Source organism: Notolabrus celidotus, chromosome 15, assembly GCF_009762535.1.
Source record: "Notolabrus celidotus isolate fNotCel1 chromosome 15, fNotCel1.pri, whole genome shotgun sequence".
Classification (NCBI taxonomy): domain Eukaryota; kingdom Metazoa; phylum Chordata; class Actinopteri; order Labriformes; family Labridae; genus Notolabrus; species Notolabrus celidotus.
The window spans coordinates 8,819,707-8,838,914 of record NC_048286.1 but is presented as its reverse complement, the minus strand read 5'-3'; the positions used below and the strand labels follow the sequence as shown (position 1 = coordinate 8,838,914).

At 40.5% G+C, this 19,208-nt stretch overlaps 1 protein-coding gene across 1 annotated transcript in view; it reads right to left on the bottom strand.

Annotated features, from left to right (window-relative positions):
- LOC117826186 (microtubule cross-linking factor 1) overlaps positions 1-19,208 on the bottom strand; it is a 78,904-nt gene that overhangs the window by 57,252 nt on the left and 2,444 nt on the right. The window contains 2 exon segments of the mRNA XM_034702075.1: positions 13,821-13,979; positions 14,525-14,749. Of these exon segments, the coding sequence (XP_034557966.1) occupies positions 13,821-13,979; positions 14,525-14,749 (384 nt within the window).

Genomic DNA, 19,208 nt, shown 5'->3' with positions numbered 1-19,208 from the left:
GAGAGCCATGTAGAGAGGGCAGAGGAGACGAATGTCACTCTGTTTTCATCATGATGTACAGAGGCGACGGATACGATCAGAGAGATACACTTGACTGGAGCCCCTGCAGGCAAAAAATGCTGACAAATCAAAAGTGGAAAGAGATACTACATTTTCCCATGCTGCTCCTGCCATAACAAATGTCACCGGCTCAGACATGAAAAGAAGAGGATCAACTTTTATCTTCATGTTACCGGTCCTGAACCAGTTGGTGCAGCAGAGATTAAGAAATCCTCAGTACAAGAGACTTAAAGGATAACTCTTTTGTTATTCTATCTTCTAATGAATTCATTTGGCAGACGCTTTGGTCCAAAGAGACATGTAGCCTAAATGAGTCTCTTTTTATATAGAAACAAACCCCACAAAAAGAACCAACCCAGCAGAGAATGTATTTTAATGATGAACAGTTTGTTAGGGCAGAAAATTTTAATTTCTCGTCTAAACACATCCACTCTAATGTGTCAAAATATGAAATATTCTATCCCTTTAATGGAACCAGGGATTTGTATATTAGCCACTAGATTGTGAGCATTTGCCTCGTCTAGCTTGTTACAGTACTTTTCTCAGCTGATGCCCTAATTCACTCATTTAGACTGTTGTAAAGATGGCAGTCTTACTGCGCTAGCAAGAGGCCTATTGTAGTACAAGTTAGCTTGCCTTAGCATAACCATTTATAAAAGTAACTTCTTTATTTGCTATTTCTTGTAACCTGGGAGCTAATGAAGAAAATATGTTTTAAATTGCATGTTGATCTCCAAATTAACTTTCAGCTTCAACTGCTGCTTGGCAGAGAAAGTGTGGCTACTGTGCTTTAGCAGGGTTGAAAGTTTATTTGATTGAACTCAAATGTAAGTTACAGTAATGGACTCTTTGTCTGTCAGCTAGATTGCAGTTTGCATGAGGACCATATTTAATGATGAGTTGTCTCACCAAAGTATTACAAGTTAAAACCTAGCATAGCAAATGTGTGTTAGACCTTGAGAAATCGTATTTATGTAACTCAGTTTATGTTTATTTATTCATTTATTTACAGAATCAGAATCAGAATCAGCTTTATTCGCCAAGTATGCTTGAACACACAAGGAATTTGACTTTAGTAAACTGTGCTCTCTTTGTACAAGGCATAAGAATAGGAATAAGAATTTATTTATTTACATGAATATGTTTACATTTAATCAAGGTTTAAGACTTTTGGCTGGTTAGCTAGCTTGTAGCTTGCATGAAGACCATGGCAATGAGTCATTCCTCTACAAGGTTTTACTTATATATCCAAAACCTGAGCATATTTGTCTTAGTCCATCAGATGTCTCATATGAGAAACAGAGGCTATTTTGCACTCATGATAGTAGATACCATTTACAGTAAATAGCAACTGAATACTGTAGAATCACAAAGATCAGACAATTAAATTCACTGGATCAAATCTCATCCAATGTAACGGTGGAAAACACAGTAAGCCCACTGCGCCTGAACTATATCTGATTGTTTCTGTAAACAGCCTCCTCAAGATGGCTGCCGGGCTTTAATTAAGCTCTTATCAGCAGCTTATTATCTACAGCCCATGATTATCATGTAGCTAGGGACTGCTGCTATTTCTATGGTCATCTACTGGAGTATAAGTCTTGATTCTGTAGTCAATACATGTGTGAATGTGGCCATAAGGCACAGACATATAAAACTCTAACTGTATGATGATAAACTTCAATATTTCTGTCTGGATGGCTCCCCCTCTGGGCTACCGCCATGTTTCTTCTGCTCATTAAAGGGAACCAGACAACAGAGCACCATTCTCATTTTTGACAGAAGTTTGGACAGGAGGAGAGTTGGAGGAGGGTGCAGGACGGGGGATGAGGGTTAATAAGTAGAGGGGGGTACGAGTGGCCCGGCGGGGCTGTCCAGCTGGCTGGTAATGAGGTCGTCCTCACTCCGCGCCACTCTTCGCCACCCGGCACTTCACTGTCCCCTCGTGTGTGTCAAAAGGTTCACAATAGGTTGGTAATGAGAGGGAGGGGTCTCCGCCTCTGCACACATGCTGTCTGTGTGAAGGAGGGGGGCAATAAAGGAGGAAAGTGAGTTTTGAAATACTGTCTCATAAAGCCCGGTAGACTCCAGAGCCACCACTGAGCATTGTAAAAGATAACGAACTCTGAGCTCAGGTGGCAGCCCCAGTTATCTGGAGGGTTGTTACATGGACTCGTTATCAGCCCAGATGGAGGTTCATGTCATAGGTTTGTGTCCTTTAATGTGATATTGACCAGCTAAAGAGGAGTTTTTAGGCGTTTCTGTAGCTGTAGGGAGTTTTCCTGCTTCTGCTGAGATAGGGGTTTCCCTGTCTTTACATTTCTGGAGGAGAATCAGAGGCACAGAGGAGACCACCGCCTCAGTTAAACTTCATTTGGTAGCCTGAGCTTTTATTTGCTTCAATCTATAAACTCACCCTTGAAACCTCTGAATGAATGTTGAATTTTAATATTTGTATCTCAATTTATTTTCCATATTTATGAAATAGGGTAGATCTATTTTGCTGGACTTTTTTATCAGTTACTTTGTTTGTGCTATTGCTTTACACGTTTGCACTTAACCCCTTTGTGATAAATATCCCTTAAAAGAAACAAAATAACCGTTATTGGGATATATTTACCCATAATGCAGACTTATTCTGATAATCAGCTTAATGCCTGGGATGAACGTATTTTAAAGGCAAAATCAAACACGCCATAATATTCCAATTAGTATGTGTAAATGATTTTAAATGTTTGTTGCTGTAATGTTAGGAGGTGCTGACAGCTTGTATTGTAATTCTAGAAAACAGTTAAGTACTTTTACCAATTTCTGTTTCAATGCCATTTAATGTGTGAGTACATCTGTTTCATTATTTATCTTTATTTTACAGCTTTCTGTCACTTATTCTGAGTCATAGTGGGGATTAGAAAAATCCTGTTAGAAGTAGTGGCATAAAAATTCCCTGTTATTGAAAAATGGAACACCATATATCTTCCAAACATGATTTAAATACTCATTTTAGCTTGTTTAAATGCCTGCATAGTGCAAAATATGTGGTTTAAAATGTCACACTTAAGATGACAGTCTCCTTTTTGTGTCATAAACAGAGCAACAAAAAGCAGAAACAACAAAAGAGAGGCAGAGCAAGAGCTACACTGAAAACTCCAACATGACCCCTGAGGGAACTCGAGAGTGAGAAGCTGCTGGACAGGAGTTCTTTTTTTTTTAAAGCTGTATGATAGTAAAGCAGAGAGAATAGAGAGAAGAAAGGGATTATCTTTAAAAGAAGAGCGATTGAGAGGACAGAGGACAGAGGACGAGGAGGAGGACGGATAAGATTCACAAAGATGTCTGATGAAGTCTTCCCTTAGAGTGTATCAAGCTGTGTGGGCAGGTCTCTGTCTTTATCGCTGAAGTCATCATTTAATCATGACTGTATGCAACACACAACCCCGGAGAGCTGGGAGTGCCAGCATCCGTCTGCCTCGCCACTCTTTCACTTCTTCTCATCTTCTATAACGAGCGCGCTTCACTTCAAACGAGAGCACCAATCTATAGGCTTCCAGGATGCTCAAATACATGAAACGCTCAGGGGGCTTTTTCCACACGCAGCTTCTGAGACTGCTGTATAGCCCTAAATAGAGCACTTTGAATGTGATCGAGGACTCAAAGGAATACTGCAAGACTGACCAAACACAGCTCTGTACTTTAACAAGGAGTTTACAGTATGTGCTTGTGGCTTTAGAAAAAGAAAGTTAAAAGCATGGTGTAGTACAAAAGAGTTCTGCAAGATGAAAAGTTTACATGGGTCATATTTTCATCAAGTTGGTTCTCAAAATGTCCAATAAAAAAACAGACAGCTGCAGTTGATTTGTTTGATATTCTATTGCCCATTATTTGAACTTACCTTATCTTGCACATGGGACATGCGGATTAACCCCTAAGCCAAACTAGCACCCCATGTTTTCATTCTTTTAGATCATTTTAATACGGTTAAATTGCTGTTGTGTAATGCTTTGTCAAGCACTATGAGTTTCATCTTTGCATGACAGGTCGTATTGAAATAAAGTTGATTTTATTATTATACAGATACTAGCATCTATAGTAGCTCCTTACACTGCTTCAAATGTGGTATTGAGCCACTTAAGTTTAAGCTAGCAATATGTCAGCTATCACTGTTTTCTAACCAGTAATATTTAATATTTTACTATCACTTGTACTACAGGGATATTCACAATCAGGTCAATATCCGGTCTTGGTATGTAAGGATGTATCTAGTTTAGAGGTCAGTGCTTATGTCAATAACGTACATTTTCTGTATCATTACCAAGTCTTTGCTTCTCATATATTACTAACAGGAATGTCAGCATTTACTAGAAAAACTATTTTTTCCCTCTCAAACTGCTCAACATGGGGTGCAGAGCAGCCTGGCAACTTAAGTGCACCCCATGTACTGAGGCCACAGTCCTTGTCACAGGGGTGGGTCACTGGTGTAGCTCCCGGCCTCAACCCTCTGCTGCATGTCATCCCCTGCAGTCTACTCCCTACATGTCATGTCTATCCTCAGTTGTCCTATCTTATCAAAGCAAAATGTCTAAGAAATAAGGATAAAAACTGCTCAAAAGAATACTTTTGATTTACAAATAAACATGATTATGTTACACAGAGTTACATCTTATGGTATTTGAAGTCTTGAAGTCTTATGAAGTTATAAAAGCCTAAGATAACATCTTTGAATGTCCTGTCATCTAAAATGTAAAAGCCAAGTAGCGCTCCTTTGTCTGTGTTTTGAGTACGACAATCAAAATATCTTATTTCACTACAGTTAAGGATGAATGAAACTTGAAAAATTTACATTTTGGAGGATTAAATAAATACCTTTGCTGTTTGCTTGTAATTTGAGACAGCATTTCTCTGTCCCTTTGCCTACAAGATGACGTTGAAGCATTGTAAAAGTGAAAATATCAATAAAATGAGGTTGGGACCTCCCTGTTGAACTGGTAGTTTTATTTTCCATTTGTAAAAATGGCACAGAAGTGATTCCAAAACCTAGCCTCAGCTGCATAACTCAGATCAATACTGACATCTTCACTCTCTGCAAACCTTTGGCAAGGCCAAAATCTGTTTTGTTGAGGACTGTATTTCACTCAAGGCTACGTCCCCCATCACACTATTGGAAGCTGTGTTGTTCTGACGGCCTGTCTGTTCCCTGTGTTTGGAGGAGAGGTGAGAAACACAATGACTCAGACTGACTTACAGCCTGCCAAGCTGCTGTCAGCCTCCCTAAATATAACTGCTAAACCCATTTGTTACAGTGCAGAAGAGGAGCGTACAGAGAACCTTGGATGGGCTCTGTGTATGTTCTGCTGTTTTCAGATCTAGGTTAAGCCGAGCAGCAGTGTATTGTGGGAAAAAGCTTTTTCGCCATAGTTGCTGCATCGACACCGTCTGTCTGTCCATCCGTCTTTCTGTAGTTAACTTTTTGGATCACCTTGAGATATCTCAGCAGCTATTGGATGATTTACTATGAACGTTTGTACACATGTTGATAGTCCCCAGAAGATGCATCCTTCTATTATTGATCCCAAAATGTCCTCCAGTGTTACTATAAAGTCGATGTGAAGCTTCAAGTAAAATATCTAAACAACTGTTGGATGATATCCAGTGTTTTTCACAAGTATTCATATCGATGGTGTTGATTCATGTTTTAAAAGACATGTTTCAACACCTATAAAAGGATTAGCAAGGTTCTTTTACAGGCATTCATTGTCCACAGAGGATGGATCCTACTGATGTTGTTGGTTCCCTTTTCTCTTATAACACTTTGAGATTAATATTTATGTTTTTTGGATAATAGCCCAACCACTGTTGGCTGATTACACATTTTTTTTCACTAGTATTAATTGTCCTTTGAGGATGCATCCTCCTAATATTGATCCCCAACTTTTCCTCTAGTGCTGCTGAGAAGTTTAATGTAAAATGTCTGAACAACTGCTGGCTGATCACCTTTGTGTTTCACATAATATCACTTATTCATTGTCCCCTGAGGGTGCAACCTGCTGATGTTGTTAGTTTTAAGACTTTAGTGACACTTGGTTGATGCTTTAAGTATTAAGTAACATGTTTCACGACTATTACTAGAACTTTTTTTTTTTTTTGTTACAGATATTCATTGTCCTCTGAGGTGAATTCTGCAGACAGCAATGCTCCTATCTTTTCTTCAGTGCTACACAAGTTGATATTTGCAGTTATTTATGAACTGTCTCAACATCTTTTGGACACATTTTTTCCCAAAGCAATATTTCCAATTCTTTAAAAGAGGTTGAAGACTCAGATGCTATAAAAATCATCTGGAGTTGGCGCTTGGTGCTGATTTGCAAATATTAGCATTTTAATACACTCGATGGTGAGCATGTTAAACAATATGGCTGCTTATCAAATGTATGGTAGCATTGTTATTTAGATCATGTAGCGTTTTGTTTTCTTGGAAAATATATTTAATCCAGTTAATTCATTATCTAAGAAAAACACTACTGGATTATTTTTACCTTGATGTTTATCAGTTAAATTATTTATATATTCTATTTCTATTAATAACTTTTGAAATAACCACAGAGAGACCTAAAACAATGGCAGGAGGTCTGAGCTTGTACCCGTCGTTGAACGATCAAAGGAGAGTCATTTTGAGGAGCATGAAGAAAGCAGCTCCAAGGCGCTGTTTACTTTCATAATTATATGCTCATATATGTACTTCCTTACCTACTCATAGACATCCTACAAACTCAGAATATATTATCTACATGTTTACACCTTCTTCATAAGGGGAATATCGGAACAGGTTATCAACAAAAAAATCTTATAGAAATGTCACCAACTTTGAGAGGTAAGATGCTGCCATTAATCAAGAGTATTTAAATATAGATTTTTCATATTATGCTTGAGATTATGACAAATGTGCTGGTTCAAGATGTCCCTTGAAGTATCTGAAGACACTTTGAGACACACTTTGATTTGCCGCCACTCGGAATGCTCCAGGATGTTAAAAGATTATGAGGTGGCAGCTTTGATACTTGTGTAAATTAAAATATTAGTTCATACCGAGGAGGAATTTCATTTCTTAAGGGTTTCAGACTTCAAAGGGTTGCACCAGAATCAAAACACATTACTTCAGGGTTTCATGGAGAATTGATGATTTCCGTATGTGCTTTCTGTCGGTGATGGTTTGCCTGTCGGTTGGCCCGGTCATTGCTTCCAAAATGCTTTGCGACACGACAAAGATTTTTCAAATGTCACTACATTTGATAGAAACGTACTTTTTACAGTCATCAATTTAAAACTTCTTCCAGAGCACAGGTCAGACCTTGGCCGCTATTCATTCTAGTGATTTCTACCTGAGTAGCAGATATATTTGATGTGTAGAAACCTTCTCATGTCCATTATGTAAATGAGGAAATGGAGCCAACTGCACAGCCGCTGTGTGTCGATAAGCTTTAAATGGACGCGTGTCACTGCAGCATATTTCCATTTACAGCAGAGTCCCTGTGCTTCTCTTTGCCTTCCGCCTGCTCTCCTTCCCATTGGTGGAGTCAGACACCAGATATTAACTGGGTCAATGAGATTCCTTCACACTCCTCCAGCAGGGAACCACAGCAGAGGAGAACGGAGGAGATGTGAAGGAGTCGTGAGAAGCAGAGATGAGAAGAGGAGAATCAGGAGCTTCTTCAAAGCGGGCGCTGAGATTTTGAGAAGAAGAAGAAGTGAGAGAGGAGCAGGAGGCGGCTGCTACGACATGAAACAAACGATGTCTCTCAGACACTGTTGACACATTAAGAATGCAGGCATTCCCAGCTCCTTCTTTTGTAGTAACGACACGCAGAAACAAACGATGTGAGGTTGGAAAACTCTCACAGATAACCCCAGCACCTATTTCAACATGAGTGGGAAAAAGCAAATACTTCTGCTACTTAGATTAAGATAATAGTGTGCTGTGATATTTAAAGTGTTGAGAGGATGCCTCCACAACTTTTTCACTTCCCTCAGCACTAATGATGCACTATGCTAACTATAGCTGCACGGTACAGCTTTAGATTCACTGTCAAGATTTATAGCGTATGGATAAGAGCATCAATATAAGAGTATTAATCAACAAGTCCATAGACAACATGTCAGATGAAACTAATTTGATAATGGACTCATCAGTTTAGTTATATAAATAAAAGCCCTGAACCTGAATGAGACAAAATGTTTCTTTTAGAACTGCAATATTTTCATGGTGGTGCAGTGGGTAGCGCTGTTGCCTCACAGCAAGAAGGTTCCTGGTTCAAATCCCCGCTTGAGCAAGTGCCTTTCTGTGTATAGTTTGCATGTTCTCCACCTGCATGGGCATGCTCTCTCCGGGTAGTCTACCTTCCTCCTACAGTCCAAAAACATGCACACCAGGTTGATTGGTCACTCTAAATTGCCCATAGGGGTGCGTGTGTGCATGACTGGTTGTCTGTCTCTCCATGATGGGCGATCCAGAGTGTACCCTACCTTCCACCCAAAGTCAGCTGGGATAGGCTCCAGCCCCCCGCGACCCCGAACAGGACAAGCGGTTATGATGATGGATAGATATTTTCAATACAGAAAAATCTATTGATTAGCATTTAATCAACTGAGTAATCATTCAGTCTGGAAAATGTCAGTTAAAGCTACAGTGAGGACATTTTAACTGATTTTAAATACTCTCACTCTTTTCTTGACGCTTCTTCATGACCTACAGATTAAATCAGATTATCAGCGATAAGATTGGTTATTTCTATATACGGAATTACAGAGCCTATGTTAGGATGGATTCATCCCAAAAGAAGCTGAGTCCATATTTAGCATGTTGCTAAAGTTTAGCAGTGAGAATAAAGTTATCAATGTTTCGTTCTCACGCTGATACTGGAGCAGGATTAGCAAAAAGACATACGTTTTCAGATGTAGAAACTCTACAAACAGGGCTCTACTAGCTAAAAGAGTTTGGAATTTAAAAGAGGTTTTTTTTGTATTTCTGCTATTTCTAGACTGTGATTACTCAGCTCTTTTTATTTAAAAATATCCATTTTGAAATGATTATGAGGATTTAAATAGAGAGAAGCTCTACTAACAGCAAGATTATTTCGGTCAAGGTCTTACATCATGTCTGATTCCTGCTTCAAAACAAAACAGAGAAAGAAATTAATATTATTTCTGGCACCTGTATAATAATTGCTTTAAAACAATTTTTTGAATGTGGGTACTCAGAAACTAAGTCACATTTGTTTAATAATCCTTACACATTGTAACTCATCAAAACTACCAAATAGTCCTTATAAAGCTGCTTTTAAAGGGACAGTTTGTTCTTTTTAGGTGGGGGACCTACACGCATATCTCATACAGCCCCACTTAAAAAAAAGACAACCATCCCTTTAAGGTTCTTTATTATAGCCAATACTAATATAACACCTCTCCAAAGTCAAGCACAGTCTCACTAGTGTAATCTCAGTGTGCGGTTGGTTAGCACAATAAAATACTCCTACACTTTCATTGTAGAGGAGTTCCTCCAACACGTGTTATGAAATGCGTAGATGTTGTCTTCTCATTGTGTCCTCATAAGATCTGATGTCGAGTCGATCTGTGTGACAGCTCAGGAAATCTGACATGAGACATAACCGGTTCTCACAGAGCAGGAAAAGCACAACACGAAGCATTATCGCTTCCTCGTAATGAAAGATGAACTTATCACAGCACACACAGAACACCTAATAAATCACCTACTGCTTGTGTTATGCACGTTGACATTTCATTAGTTCCATTTCATTACACCTATCAGCGAGTCTTTCTTCAAATGCCAGAGGAGTGAAAAATCTCTCCAACAATCGCTGTTCACTTTCAAACTGACCACACAGAAGCAGCAGCTGCAGTTTTTTCTCCACAGGCTAATACTGTAGCAACAGAGGGTCCTGTCAACCCACCAGCCCTGCTAAACGCTTTAATAAGGGCTGTGTGAGCAGTGGAGCTGTGGTCGTATCGCAGGCAAACAGGGCCTACAGCCATCTGATTACAGTCATCCTCTTCCTCTCTGACTCTTTGTCTTTTTTTCTCCCTATCTCTCCCCTCCAATCAGAGTCAGCCGAAACATGCCAGGATGTTTTATAACAGGCCTTCTTGTTGGATATATACATGCAGGGGTGCCAATCTCTGGGTCAGAGTCACACTGTGTCACCTCTGATATCAGAAAACAGGCACAGAGACAGGTGGAGATGGACTTAAAGAAGACACTGACCACAATACTGTGTGAGTTAGTTCAATTTTAGTGCTGCAGCAAGAAAGTTTGAAGCATCTGAGGAGGCTTGTTTGTATTCTTAGTCAGGTTAGCTCTTTACTTTGGTCTTAAAACAACTGCAGAATATACTTCAGGGGGGAAAATGGAAGAAGGCGCCTGTGCCAACTGTGAAATTTCAAAAGACTGGTGTAAATCCAGTCGAGTTTGGTTGGTTTTCTGCTTCTCGCTGTGTTACATTACACCTGCGTCACAATTTCCAAAGTCTAATTAAAGCAGAAAGAGAAAGGAACAACCTTCAAGTCCAGTTAAACCACATTCTTATCAGAAAAATGCTCCTCCTCTTTCTTTTCTTTCAGTCTCTGAGATTAATCTCTGTGACTGAGCAACATCAAGAGCAGAGAGCAGATTCTCTTAAATTCATCCCTGACTAAATGTTTGTAAATGCTTTTATCATCCCCTGCTATCAACAATAAAGAAATGTAAGAGGTTACCTACTGTGCTTTATGATTATAGTAATTAGAGGCTTGCATAATGAGAACATGGTGATTTGAAACTGGAGAAATCTAGGACAAGGAAAATGTAGATTTCATGCAACTGAATTGAAAATGTTGGGGTGCTGCATTATGAACGCACGCTTCTGGTAAGGGGGAGGGTGGGGGTACATGGCGTCACGTGACGTCGAAGTGCGGATCCAGAGACGGCTTGTGTTTTTCTGGGACAAACCTCAGGGGGACCGCAAAAAAATCTGCAATTATTTGGAGCAGCCTGTATCTCTGCCTGGCTCCTTCTCCCGCTTGCCTCTCTTTTCGCTGTGTACCAGAGTCTGTGTCATCCTGTGGGCTCATGTGTTGCAATACTGCAACTGCAAAAATGGAAAACTCCTCATGTGGATCATTCTTTCACTTCGATCTTGTTTTTCTGTCGATCATCATTTTTATCTTTAAGGTTCCTCATGTCATGAGCGGATATGGACTTTTTTGACAGTGGTGCCCCAACCAGAGCATGCAGGGGTGACATGAAGTATGTGTGCACACACACAAACCAATAACATCTATTTACCCTTTCTGTCTCCACTAATTATGACTTCTTTGACCACTTAAATTAAAAACTCATACAGACGTTATATTCCTGTTTATATTTTCAACTTCAAAAGCAGCACAACAGAGCGGCAACATTCAGACTTTTCTGAAGCAACTCAGCAAAACTAGGGCTCATTAAGTCTGCAAGTGTGGATATGGTTAACAGAGCGAGCACCACCAGCCTTTGGACCTCCTAGTAGGTTAAAGTCCAAATGCCTGAGCTGGTTACACATCGCTCCAGTCAAGAAGTTATATGCCAGTTTAACCAGACACAGCCTACATATAACTTAATCTCAATTTCTAGATCACAGTACTGCCATGATGTCATTTGTCATCTGTGATTGTTTACATTCTAGTTGTAGAGCATTACGGCAGTAGCCATTATTCTGAGCCCTGGCTAGTGGCGGGTGGCTGCTTTCAGCTCATTTGTAAAAACACTAATCATTCGTTTAACTGACTCATAATTCTAGTGCCGAACAGCAAGGGTTAGGATGTTTAACTGTTTAGCCCACTAAACACGAACTACTAGCTAAAGGACACATGCTACGTTAAAAAATAAATGCAGGTACTGGCAGTCTGTTGCATCATAGCCCAGATAGTTGGTTTTAATGAAGGTACTGCCTCTGACAATGGAAACAGCCAATCATAGTTGAGGATCTTTTGGTGGCCCCGATCAGGTTTGAAGGGGGGCCCATACCACACAAGGCCACCCCTCTGGACACACCCCAGTTAGTGTCATCCTAGGGCAAAGTTGGAGCTTACATTTGTTGCATGAGCACATCTTGACCAGACATGGATTTTGTGTCTTTCAGGCTCACACAGATCAGTCTGTTGCTGATAAGATGGACTTAAAAACATTAATGTTGCAACCACAGACCATTCTGGGTATAGGTTAACAACCAGTGGAAGACCTACAGGGTCAGGTATCACTAGTTTGTATGGAGACACAGAGGGACTAACAGTCAAATCCAGTTGTGTGAAAAGACAGCCACATGTCCACACTGACTGACTGGTGTGGTATTAGCCTACTTTCTCTTAATTACCAGACTGGATGTTACCTGCTCTCGTCAGAATCGATTAGCCTAAGCAGCTGAACCCGGGGAGCACTGAGAACAGCCTCCGCTCATCTTATTACCTGTGAGAGAGACTCACCTCACTGCTATGAAGCAAAAACTCTTCCACTGAGAGCATGAAAGTACCAGTGATAGAAACACTCAAAGACAAGAGACAGAAATCTACACGTACAAATACCACCAGTGCTTTACAATGCATACTCTATGTGACTTATTTATGTGACTGAAAACAATCTAAGTGCGTCTGTACAACGACAGAGAAACTGCAGCTGAAAGTTGCAAGAGAATAACAACCCAGCATGTTGCAGATTCTCAAAAATGCAAATGAATTGTGTCAGTCTTTTAAACTCACATGCTGTATGTGCTCACCGTTTGCACTTGCAGGTAAAAAGTTGCATACAGATTACTCAAAATACCCACTGAAATGTTAATTAATGGCCATTGGATTTTGACTTGTACATCTTCTTTTTTAAATAAGAACATATGACATGCCAAGGTACAGTAAGACATGTGCTGGCAATGCCATGGTTGTCATAATAGTGATAACAATAGCAAACATCAACAACAGATCACTCATTACACTGTTAAACATAAAAATAAAAGCAGCAAAAGCAGTAGTTTTGACAGGCTGAATCCACAAAATGTTCCAGAGCTGCAGAGCTAAACATCAGGACAGAATCCTGAGTAGAAAATCTTGTCAAACTTCTTTCATTATGTAAGCGAACTTGGATTTCATTTTGGCCTTGAGCTGAACTTTCAACCACGATTCACCTCACACACAACATCAGGTGGTGTTAAAAAGAACTGTAGCTTCATCTGAGTATCAGTAGTTCTGCTGTCGTGCTCAGCAGCTTCAAAGTGTGCATGCATCCTGCTGCTCATTTTATATGCAACTCTTGCGAGCAAATACTGCTGGGATAGTTTGTGCATCGTTGCACAAAGCAGTTGTTTTGAAAGGGCTGTCAGGGGAAGTGACTGATGAAATTAATGCGCTGCAGCCAGCCTGCTGATCAGGCTGATGATCACCATTGATCCGGTCGTTGATATGCATGTAACAGAGAAGCCTCTGCAACACTGACTAGTGTCTTATGGTAGGCTGCTGATCAGTGGAACCATGTGCATTGCTTTTTCACAGTCACATCCACCTCTGCTGCATTTCTGATCACTACCACAACTTGCTCTCAATACCCTCTACTGGGATCATTATTCATTTGCCACTTGGCCCAAACAAAGTCCTAAGATTATGTTATCAGCGTTCACTTCTTTATGTGCATGAAAGCAGAAGTTTTCCCATGACCTGCAGCGACCTCACATCAAACAGCATCATTATCCTCTCACCTCTTTGGTCCTCTCCAGCTCGTTCTGCAGAGCCTGTTTGGAGACCTCCATCTCGATGATCCTCTGTCGGAGCAGCTCGTTCTCGTCCTCCGCTCTGCTGCGTTTGTCCTCTACGCTCTCCAGCTCGTTGTGCAAGCGCACAGACACATCTTTGGCCACCTGAGAGGAAAGAGTATGCTCAAGATCAAACACATTCACAGTGCAAACAGAATACTCTTTTATATTACCGATGCACCATTTTATGTATATTTATCTGGGTTAAGATGTTAACAGCCAGGGTCAGACCAATAATCAGGCAGATATCTGTGTAACATTAAACACCCTGTCATTCTCAGCTGATATAAACACTGAAACATTTTTAACTTGATATAGTTTGCCAATTATTGTAAATCTTTTTGGGCTATATCAGAAAAAACAAGCTAGGTCCACTTTCCACTTCAAGTCAGATGGCTCTGATGGTTTTCCTCTGAAGTTAAAAATGCTCTGGGTCACCACTTTAAGAAACTTAAACCCAGCCTGAAATACATATTTCATCAGGCCTGGGATCAGAGGAGAGCTTAGGTACCTTTCAGATTCTGTTTTACAGCTCTACAAGGTTTCAGTGATGAAATTTGAGGCTATCAAAACTGAATACAAACACAAAGTAGTTGGTATTAAAAGCTGATCCAACTTTATACATAAACCCATTGATAGAACTCAGAAACCTTCAAGTCCTGTTCCAGACTGCGCAGCAGCTCTCCATCCACGTGTCCGGTCTGAGCGACCCGCAGGCTCTTCTGCTCGGCCTTTCGCAGGCGGTACTGCAGGATGCGGCAGTTCTTGTTGGAACGGTCCAGTTCCCTCCGCAGCTCCTGCAGCTGGTAGACCTCCTCCTCCAGGTAGCTGTCCCGCATCTCCTCCATCTCTGCCCGCAGCTCGTCCACTTCATCCTGAGAGAGACAGAGGGATACAGAGCTGAAACCTTAAAATCCAAAGTTACCCAAAATGTGTGATTTTTTTTGCAGATCAATGAAAGATTCTATTTAGTATCACTGTATGGTGCTAATAGATCCACCTTTTCTAGAGTTTTGATGTAAATATATTATTTTTATCTAGGATGTCCAGCTAATGGTGAGTATGAATATGCTAATTACATTTCATAGCAGTCTGCCCAATATATTTTATTACTTCCTCTCCACAAACAGACATTTAGACTGGAGGTGAGCTCAGAGGAAAGGTCAGAGGGTCAAAATAATATCCTCGAGTCAAATGTCCTACAAGGAAATCCAGCTGTTACTTTCAAGCTGTCATGGTCAAAAAGAGTAAGGTCTGAAAGTGACATTAGAAGACCAATAAATTTCACTGCTGGAGAAAGAGACAGATCAACCAATGTAACAATCACTTTGTGCTGAAGTACAGCCGTGGTTGTGTCACAAATACTGATGTAGGAAGTATTTTTCTTGTTCCAGCCATTTTCAGCTTTATGGCCTGTGACTCCAGTGGTATTTCAGTACAAGGTGAGTGTGTCTTAGCTATAGACTGTATCAAATGAGGGATGAAATGACAGCTGAAGCTAAAATTATTGCAGCCCCCCTTTCTGACTGGCTGCAGTATAGGTAAAAAGCCTGCCTCCCCTATGTAGTCAGATGGAACATGGGTCAAATTTCAAAATCAACATAGAGCTGAGCAGATACCAGTCATAGAGAGAAAACATGAATAACACTAACATAAGAGCCTTGAAATTGTCTACATCATTGGGTGTCCGCAAAACCAACACAAGAGGCTGTTCTGCTGTAGACTATGCAGACTAGAGGGATCTTTTCTGTATTATCAGTTGGTTAAATGTGTGTTTAAGTTAGCAGAAGAAGGGGGATGTCAATAATGCAGCCTTAGCCAATCCCTAGTGTGCAGAGTCTGGCTCCAAAAACGTCACCAGCACAATATGTCAGCAGCACCACTGACTTTATGATACACAGACGTAGTCTCTGTGACTTCACCCATTTGTTTTTGAAGCATTGTTTCAGAGCCTATTGACGGCAGTAGCCATATTTGGAATGTTGACTCAACCTAGCTTTTGGTCGACCTAACCTGAGGTGGGCTTTTAGCCTCCTTGTTAGCAGCTACCTTATGCCTGCGAGTCAGTCAAGTTAGCCATGCCCATGGTTATGCAAAACTTGTAACTTTAATATCTTCAAAATTAAGGAGTTTTAAAAAAAAATTCACTCCCTGCACAGTGTGTGCAGATAGAGAAATGAGCCATTTGGACCAAAACTGTTTTTTGAACAAGGCTGTAAACATGTTAATTATTGCTGTACAGATCTGCTTTTTTGAATGGGTTTGTATGTGGTTTCTGGTGCTTCTGCAGCCAGCCTCAAGTGGACACTCTGGGAACTGCAGTTTTTAGCACTTTTGTTTTAGCTTATTGTTGGACGCCCCCTGTGGACGTTGCCACTTGGTCAGCAACCTTCACAGGGGGTATTTTGGCTTCTCTTTTGTGAGGTGAATACATGTTGTCCATCTTTATATACAGCTAGTGGTCTTAGCCAATCAGACACCAGGAAACTGCTGATATTTATTATGTGTCATCACCCAAACAAAAATTGTACTCTGTTTTTGGAGAGCTGTTGTTGTTTACTTTAAGCTCAAACATTGAAAAACATCCTTGTCAATAAGAGCACACCTGCTATTTAAGGTGTTTAAGAAGGAGTCTGGCAGGGATGCTCATGGCCTAGCGGTCTAAGCGCCCCATGTATAGAGGCTATAGTCCTCGCCCAGAAGTTGCCAGTTCTACTCCCGGCCAGTTGACCATTTACTGCATGTCTTCCCCCGCTCTCTACTCCCCCATATTTCCTGTCTCTCTTCAGCTGTCCTGTCCAATAAAGGCGAAAAAAGCCCAAAAATATAACTTAAAAAAAAAAAGAAGGAGTCTGGCATACAGCTTTTCTAAAAGAGATGCCATGTAATATACCTTTGTAGATTATACTAATACTTTTATGTGATTACATATCAGTTCCAGTAATGCAAGTACTCTTAGTGCTGATGATGTAAGAGCACTAACTGGCTCTAAGCATCTTATCTCTTGGATTGGATGTGTACATTTTATCATCTCCCATCAACGGGGAACAACCTGGCCTTCAGCAGAGAGGGGGAAAAAACAGATTAATCTGCACTCTGATAGTTTGTTCAGTGATATCAGGGGAATCAGACGCTTGAAGAATCAGTTTGCTCTGTTTATTTCCCCTGGGATGATATTCAGAGGTTTGACTGGCACCTGATGAAAAGACAAATGGATGCTGAGGGGAGTGAGTGTCAATTAATGAAAACTAAATCTATCCTCATTTGGGAAAGCTTAGAGCCCGTGATATGTGAGGAGGACCCAGGAGAAAGGAGCTAATGACCTCGCTCAGGGTCGAAACAATCGATGGCCAGGTTAAAAGCACAGCCACAGGCAGAACGGCATCCTGGGAGAGTTTACACACCGAGTCATCAGCAACTGTACTTAGACTTTTCTTTTAGTGTCTGAAGTGTGGAAATCCTTACATAGTATCTACTACACGCAGTGTTAATATTAGATTTCTGCTGATAAAATCCAGCTCCTTTCAATGTGTAGGAGTAAACCTATTATTTTCATTGCTGTTTTGACTGCCAGTTTTTCCCTTGATCTGTCGTTTATCGTTTGAGTCAAGTTTAAACGTACAAAGAATGAGCTCAACAAAGTTTTTGTAATCCAAAATGACATGTACTTCTTTCTTTTCAAGTTATTTTTTTTACATTTCTCTTTTTATTCGATAGGACAGCTGAAGAGAGACAGGAAATGTAGAGGGCAGAGAGTGGAGGAAGACATGCGACAAAGAGTCGTCCCCAGGAGTTGAACCAGCCACATCTGCAACAAGCACTATAGCCCGTATATGAGGCATGCACTAACACCACAAGGACAAACAGCGCCCCCCAAGATGACATCTTCAAATGATTTTTTTTTTTACCAGCCAATGGTCAAAAACTCACAAACAACACATTTGCGATCACAGATGACCAAACAGAAGCAGATAATCCTCAGATGTGAGAAGTCTGACTAAGCAGAACACAATCAAATCCTGAGGCAAAACATATGCTATTACATCTCTGTCAACCAACTAACGGATGATGAAATAAGCTGAACACGCTGACTATTGAAGATCAGAAATAATCAGTAGCTGTCCTGGAGAAGACTCCAGCAGCATCCAGCTCGACGGCTACAATTTAGGTTATTTTAAATAAAAAATTTCAAAAAATGAGCAGGATCACCTTCTCGAATCAGACATTTTGCAGCTTTTCTTTGTCTTGGCTTAAAGAAAACACTTAGAATAAATTGATTTTTTTAAAAGAAGAATTTTGACAACATCATCTGAGCTTCTATAAAGTTACAACACACATTTTTGCACCTCTCTTTGCTTGGTGAGTTTCAAATAAAGCAAAGGAATACCTCAAATTAAAAAAAGAAATTTAAGAGCGCATAACTCAGCTAAGCCTTGATCTTGGTCCAAACCTATTTTGCAGAGACACTGGTGTTGCAGTTTGGTAAATATTTTTGCTTGTCCAAAATGTAGTGGTGCTTCATCCTTTAACCAGTAAGTTTCATAAAAATCAGGTCAGTAGTTTTGCTGCTGACGCACAAGCAAAAAATAAAGCGTCAATGCTTGTTCGTGAGTCAGATCTGCTATTATTTAGACACTTGTAGAACAATTTTGCCAATATTGTTGCTCGTCATGAGTCAGTACCACGTCGGCTCTTATAACTGGGCTATTCAAAGATCACTGCTGCACCCTGCCACCATATTTCAAGGAAATGCTGACAGTAATTGTGTAAATTAGCCAATTGAGTGCTTGTTTCTAAGTGGGATGACATTTCATTTACACACAGGTGTTTCAGTTTGGCTGACATTATCAGTTGTCCATGTGTCAGATCCTGAGGTTGTTCAGAATCATTGTTACACCCTTTCCACTTGGTTTTATGAAAATCTGGACACTAGTTTTTCTGTAATTCTGCTGACAAACAAAAACAATGACACCAAAACTAAAAACACTATCTCCTTATCTGATAGGCTCCAAATACAATCAAAGTGATCAACATGTTTTCTAGCAGCAGCAGAGGTGGCAGTGATGGGGACTCCCAGACATTTTGGGGGCATGCTGGATGGGGGAGGTGGATGCCTGAGAGTCCCAGCTGGCAGACTGACAGCCAGGCAGGAGGGTGTTTGAACCCAACACACATGGGACATCTGACTGTTATCAACTCCTGTGGGATAAAGCCATTACAGCCAGAGCCAGTAAAGCTGATTAACTCTCTTGTGTTTCTACCGCGCCAAGAGAGAGAGAGAGAGAGAGGGAGAGACAGACAGGCATGCGTGATCAAGTTTGGAATAATACTCAG